This window comes from Neoarius graeffei, chromosome 17 (genome assembly GCF_027579695.1).
Source record: "Neoarius graeffei isolate fNeoGra1 chromosome 17, fNeoGra1.pri, whole genome shotgun sequence".
Lineage (NCBI taxonomy): Eukaryota > Metazoa > Chordata > Actinopteri > Siluriformes > Ariidae > Neoarius > Neoarius graeffei.
Genome location: NC_083585.1, coordinates 11773525 through 11780781, shown reverse-complemented (window position 1 = coordinate 11780781; position 7257 = coordinate 11773525). Strand labels below are relative to the sequence as shown.

The 7257-nt window shown below is 39.6% G+C and overlaps 1 protein-coding gene across 1 annotated transcript; it reads right to left on the bottom strand.

Moving 5' to 3' along the window:
• Positions 1–3513: 3513 nt before the first annotated feature.
• On the bottom strand, positions 3514–6437 carry diabloa (diablo, IAP-binding mitochondrial protein a). Its single transcript, XM_060898023.1, has 6 exons — positions 6170–6437; positions 5752–5881; positions 5333–5458; positions 5021–5131; positions 4210–4306; positions 3514–4102 (listed from the first exon to the last, which is right to left on the bottom strand). The coding sequence occupies exons 1-6, from the start codon at positions 6334–6336 to the stop codon at positions 3897–3899; spliced, it is 837 nt and encodes a 278-aa protein (XP_060754006.1). The 5' UTR covers positions 6337–6437; the 3' UTR covers positions 3514–3896.
• Between the last annotated feature and the right edge of the window lie 820 nt (positions 6438–7257).

Genomic DNA, 7257 nt, shown 5'->3' with positions numbered 1-7257 from the left:
GCAGTTAGCAGCATGACCAGCATGCAATTGTATAATGATATTATCCCAATTATTCTAAGATGTTTAGCTTGAAAATTCATAGAGGTAAACACCGGTGTATTAACCAATCATATGAAACCAATATTTGCTTCTATCACATTTACATGCGGGTGGCACGGTGGTGTAGTGGTTAGCGCTGTCGCCTCACAGCAAGAAGGTCCGGGTTCGAGCCCCATGGCCGGCGAGGGCCTTTCTGTGCGGAGTTTGCATGTTCTCCCCGTGTCCACGTGGGTTTCCTCCGGGTGCTCCGGTTTCCCCCACAGTCCAAAGACATGCAGGTTAGGTTAACTGGTGACTCTAAATTGACCGTAGGTGTGCATATGAGTGTGAATGGTTGTCTGTGTCTGTGTGTCAGCCCTGTGATGACCTGGCGACTTGTCCAGGGTGTACCCTGCCTTTCGCCCGTAGTCAGCTGGGATAGGCTCCAGCTTGCCTGCGACCCTGTAGAAGGATAAAGCGGCTAGAGATGATGAGATGAGACATTTACATGCAGAGCATTCTCTGTTAGCGTCAAAGGTTTGTGGACACCTGAACATCACACTCATGCTTTTTTTGAAAACCTCATTACAGATTTAATTATTCCAGCCTTTGCAGTTATAATAACCTATGCTTTTCTGGAAAGGCTTTCCACTAGATTTTGGAGTGTGGCTCATGTTCTTTCAGCCATAAGAGCATTAGTGATGTCAAGCACTGATGGCAGTCAAGAAGGCCTAGAGTGCAGTCAGCACTCCAATTCATCCCAAAGGTGTTGGCAGTGGGATTGAGGTCAGGGTTCTGGGCAAACCACTCAAATTCCATTCTAACATTGGCAAACCATTCATGGAACTCATTTTGTGAAAAAAGGGCAGTGTCATGCTGGAACATGTTTGGGCCTTTTAGTTCCAGTAAAGGAAAATTTTAATACTACAGCATACAAATACATACTATACAATTAGCCTAGGGGTGCACGGTGGTGTAGTGGTTAGCACTGTCACCTCAGCAAGAAGGTCCAGGTTCGAGCCCCGTGGCCGGCAAGGGCCTTTCTGTGCAGAGTTTGCATGTTCTCCCCGTGTCCGCGTGGGTTTCCTCCGGGTGCTCCAGTTTCCCCCACAGTCCAGACATGCAGGTTAGGTTAACTGGTGACTCTAAATTGACCGTGAGTGTGAATAGTTGTCTCTGTCTATGTGTTGGCCCTGTGATGACCTGGCGACTTGTCCAGGGTGTACCCTGCCTTTCGCCCGTAGTCAGCTGGGATAGGCTCCAGCTTGCCTGCGACCCTGTAGAACAGGATAAAGCGGCTAGAGATAATGAGATGAGACAATTAGCCTATGTGTGTCCAACAGAGTGTGTGTGTGTGTGTGTGTGTGTGTGTGTGTATGCCTGCCCACTTAAAGCATTCTCAGAAACATTCACAGGTAGCCACAGTACAAGTACAAATTTACCTATTTTGTATACATTAATTTCTAATTGTTTACTTGATGCCAATAACACTAGGATACCAGTGTCTTACAGTGGTGCTTGAAAGTTTGTGAACCCTTTAGAATTTTCTATATTTCTGCATAAATATGACCTAAAACATCATCAGATTTTCAAACAAGTCCTAAAAGTAAATAAAGAGAGCCCAGTTAAATGAGACAAAAATATATTTTGCCATTTATTTATTGAGTAAAATGATCCAATATTACATATCTGTGAGTGGCAAAAGTATGTGAACCTTTGCTTTCGGTATCTGGTGTGACCCTCATGCAGCAATTACTGCAACTAAACGTTTCCATTAACTGTGGATCACTCCTACACACCGGCTTGGAGGAATTTTAGCCCATTTCCTCTGGACAGAACAGCTTCAACTCTGGGATGTTGATGGGTTTCCTCACATGAAATGCTCGTTTCAGGTCCTTCCACAACATTTTGATTGGATTAAGGTCAGGACTTTGACTTGGCCATTCCAAAACATTAACTTTATTCTTCTTTAACCATTCTTTGGTAGAACGACTTGTGTGCTTAGGGTTGTTATCTTGCTGCATGACCCACGTTCTCTTGAGATTCAGTTCATGGACAGATGTCCTGACATTTTCCTTTAGAATTTGCTGGTATAATTCACAATTCATTATTCCATCAATAATAGCAAGCTGTCCTGGCCCAGATCCAGCAAAACAGGTCCAAACCATGATACTACCACCACCATGATGGGATAAGGTTCTTATGCTGGAATGCAGTCTTTTCCTTTCTCCATACATAATGCTTCTCATTTAAACCAAAAAGTTCTATTTTGGTCACATCCATCCACAAAACATTTTTCCAATAACCTTCTGGCTTGTTCATGTAATTTTTAGCAAACTGCAGACAAGCAGCAATGTTCTTTTTGGAGAGCAGTGGCTTTCTCCTTGTAACCCTGCCATGCACACCGTTGTTGTTCAGTGTTCTCCTGATGGTGGGCTCATGAACATTAATGTTAGCCAATGTGAGAGAGGCCTACAGTTGCTCAGAAGTTACCCTGGGGTCCTTTGTGACCTTGCCGACTATTACACGCCTTGCTCTTGGAGTGATCTTTGTTGGTCAGCCACTCCTAGGGAGGGTAACAATGGTCTTGAATGTCCTCCATTTGTACACAATCTGACTGTGGATTGGTGGAGTCCAAACTCTTTAGAGATGGTTTTGTAACCTTTTCCAGCCTGATGAGTATCAGCAATGTTTTTTCTGAGGTCCTCAGAAATCTCCTTTGTTCATGCCATGATACACTTCCACAAACATGTGTTGTGAAGATCAGACTTTGATAGATCCCTGTTCTTTAAATAAAACAGGGTGCCCACTCACACCTGATTGTCATCCCACTGATTGAAAACACCTCTCATTTCACCTTCAAATCAACTGCTAATCCTAGAGGTTCACATACTTTTGCCACTCACAGATATGTAATATTGGATCATTTTCCTCAATAAATAAATGACCAAGTATAATATTTTTGTCTCATTTGTTTAACTGGGTTCTCTTTATCTACTTTTAGGACTTGTGCGAAAATCTGATGCTATTTTAGGTCATATTTATGCAGAAATATAGACAATTCTAAAGGGCTCACAAACTTTCAAGCACCACTGTAATTCTGTGTAGTGTACTGCATACTAGCATTTTTCCCCCCACTGAATCATAATTTGTTTTTCTTCATGTGGGTTTAGCCCTATCCACCTGCATGTGCTTGATAACATTCCTGTTATTGTCATGTATATGAAATACTACTCCCCTTTCTAACTCCCTCAGACTTTAACCAGTTTATTCTGGTCAGGGTTGCAGTTGTTCCAGAGATGGAGCAGGAATAAGGAATAGCCCCTGGCTGTGATGCTAGTTCATCACATTACCAACCACCTTTGTTCTTGCTTTAGCTTATCAATTAAAAAAAAATCTAACATATGTGCTGAGCAACAGCAGGTAGGACTGCATGCCCACTCACTCCAAGACAATCCCATAACTCACTCCCAGATTAATAAAAGCTAAATCACATTCATAGAAAAATAAGATTTTATTTACATTAAAATAAAGCAGTAGTATTTTTTTGTAATGATCTCAAAATAGTGTATCCACCAGCTTAACAAATTACTGGCTTACATGTGAGAAATTGTGATTCAGCTTGACATGTACTCCCCCCCTGATAAAATATGGATAGCACACATCTTAACCAGTTACTGTAAGAGAAAAGCAGATAGTAATTATTGCCTAGCAATGAAAATTAGTTATTTTGCGCTGCAAGGCTAAGTTTAAATTGTAACATGTAATACTCATATCACTGGTTCTCAGCCATACTACATTTTTGTAGCTGAAAGGCTCCATGTCAGAGCTGATGCTAAACAATTCAGTTCATCCTTTTTCTATCACTGTCTGCTTCCTCAATCTTCACGGAGGTAGGCCTCAGGAACATCTTCCAGATCCTGCAAATTGATACTTGACGCATACTCCGCCATTCTCTGAATTTCTTCAGCTTTCATTTCAGCCAGACTCTTCTGTGCTGCCAACTGGAGTTTCCTCATCTCTTCTATTTTAGACTGTGCTGCTTGCATGTTGCTTTTTAATGCATCAGATGAATGTTCTGCTCCTGAAAATATGAGGATATAAATCAGTGTAGAGACAATTATTTACACACATACACACAAAATTACACACCATTATGAATAGTAATAGTAGCTCATAAAAAACACATGCCTGAATTGTAAGCAGCCTCAGCTGACAACTCACAGATGTTGATAGCATTCATCCATTTTGACTCAAAGCATTTACATTCATCCAGCCTGTCTGCGACCTGAATAAAGAAAGACACTGCTTGCTATGGGACTTCTTTATTATTAATCTGAGGAGCAGTAAAGATTGTCAATTATTTTACTGAAATGTGAGTGATACTGTAAGTGCAAAAGTACAGTACCAGTCACATGTTTGGACACACCTACTCATTCATAGGTTTCACTATTTTGACCATTTTCTACATTGTAGAATACTGAAGACATCAAAACTAACAACATGGGGAACATGTGGAATTGTGGTTTTAAAAAAAAAAAAATTTAGATTCTTCAAAGTAGCCACCATTTACCTTGACAGCTTTGCATACCATTGGCATTATTTTAACCAGCTTCATGAGGTAGTCATGTGAAATGCTTTTCCATTAACAGGTTTGCCTTATCAAAAGGTAATTAGTGGCATTTCTTGCCTTCTTAATGCATTTGAGACCATCAAAACAGTAAATAAACAGTAATTAGTCCTATTCAATGACTGACAGTCATAATGTCAAGAACAACCAAGTAAAGAGAAATGAGTCCATTACTTTAAGACATTAAGTGTCTTAATGAAAAAAAAAAAAAACAACTAGAATAAGTTGTGCCCAAACATTTGTACATCACATTCTGTTCTACTCAATTCCAAAGTACAGTTTTCTAGTCATCTTTGCAGAGCACAAGTTATTAAACATAAAAAAGGGACTCTCATACTTGAATTCACTACAACACAGGTCCAGAAAAATTACCTCCACTCGCTGGCCAATGATCACTTGCCAAATGCTGTCTTCCTCAGCAGGAGTGAGTTTTCCAATTGAGGCCAGATAGCGCTTCTGAAGAGCGATGAGGGTGTGCAGAGCCTGAGAACAGGAACAGATAGTGTTACTCACTGTATCTAATCTGGTATTCTCTGATACACGTCACCCAAAAATATCCCTATAGTTTACAATTCTCAGTGTGAACAAACTACAAACACCAAATTCAGGTCAGTCTTTTGAGATGAAGAATCGTTACAAAATGAACAAAGACCACTGGATAAGCCATTAAACACATGCACAGACCTTTGTATAGAGTGTGAGGGCATCTACAAGAGCCATGGTGGTTTGGGAAAGGTAAGTGTTGGCACTGTCTGTGACCAAGCAGGATGCCCGTCGAATCAGAGACTCATGTGAGAGATTTTCTGTCTGCTACAATAAAAACAACAAAAATGTGTATTGAATTTAAAGGCTTAGGAACACATGCATCTTGTGAAGTCAACAGTCATGTCACTTTTGAATTCAAACAGTCTATTCTAAGTGCACTACAACAGTCCAGAAGGGATACATTTGGGATTTTGTATGTGCATGCATAAATTAAAAAAAAAAAAAAAAAATAATATATATATATATATATATATATATATATATATATATATATATATATATATACACACACACACACTTTATGCCCACTTTCCACGTTTCTTTAAGTGACAATATACCTGTATGAAGGGAACCGTACATAGTCCACTGCCCATGCTGAAGGACACAGTATTTATCTGCATCATTTCTGGGATGCGTAAAAACCGCTGTACAGGCTTTCTCTTCACGAATATTCCACTGGCTGTGGCTCTAAAAGTAAAAGAGACATTAAAGACTCATACTCGAGCTCATGCATAGGAAACCACAAACTAGCGTATGTAAATTAAAATGGTACATCACATACAGTCGCCTTGGCTACGGTTCAAACCCGGTAAACTCATACGAAACAGAATGTCATACTAGTATACTGGTTTGCATACAAGCGTACACCATATTAGGTCAGAATACAAGACATACGTAACACAAGACCTCAATTTATAGAGTTTCGCTATATGGTTCAAAAATCATAACGTTAATCAAGTACACCGTTATCCATACCTGAATAAATGCAAACATGCTGTCGCTTGACGGATGGTAGCCATATTGACCGACGTAAGCAGGAAGTCGGTCCGGCTCTGAAAAAATCTCCGAGACATACACAAGCCGCAATTCCCCAAAGCTTGCATGTCCTTGAGTTTACAGATTAATAGTGTAAGTAGCCGCATTCAGGAAAGCTTGTAATCTTTCTCTGTTCTAAGTTAGAGCAGACTATTCCAGGCTCACACATTTTATACGGCATGTCCCAAGCAGTTTATTGACCAGTGTACTGAAAACGTCCTATCAGAGAGGGAGGGGAGGGGAGGGGAGGGGGGGAGGGAGTTCAAGGATAGACGTGCAGTGACGCACAGGCCTTATACCGCGTCAGCAGAAACGCTAACGATCCAACACACAGGGTCAAAGGCTGATCAGCAAGTGCCAATAAATAAATAAATAAATAAGCAAGCAGGTCAGAACAAGTGACAACAACGTTACGTGCAAATAATTATACGGGAAAGACAAAGACAGCAACAAAGAAAACATCGATATTCCCTCTTTGAAAGTTATAAACAACCAGAATACTTGCCATTATTTATGCTTGTTTTTAAGGTTTTTACATTCTATTATTATACATTATAAAAACAAGTGTGACGGGAACAATTCTAAAAACAAAAAAACACGTTATATTTAAGTAACTAAATACTTTAAGTTATCTTTGCACAGTAAAAATACACTGTCCAGATAGGCCTGTGGGAACATGGGAGGAAAACTGAGAAATTATAGCCTACGTAAGTGAAAGGTTAAAAATAATGTGTCAAAATCTTACTCACTTAAGTGCCCACAAGTATCCAGCCAAAAATGTAGTCAGTTAACAGTAATAAATGAATGAATGAATGACTACTTTTAAGTGTACTCAAATATTATAAAGTAAAAACTGAATCTTTTCAAATGATGAAGTTATTGTCATGTTTACTCATCTTAAAATGTTTGATTTTTGCTTTAAAACCATTACACTGTGTCTGGAAACATTCCATCTTTCTAAATTATGTACAGTACCCTCCATGATTATTGGCACCTCTCGTAAAGAGTAGTAAAAAGTGTTAGAAAAA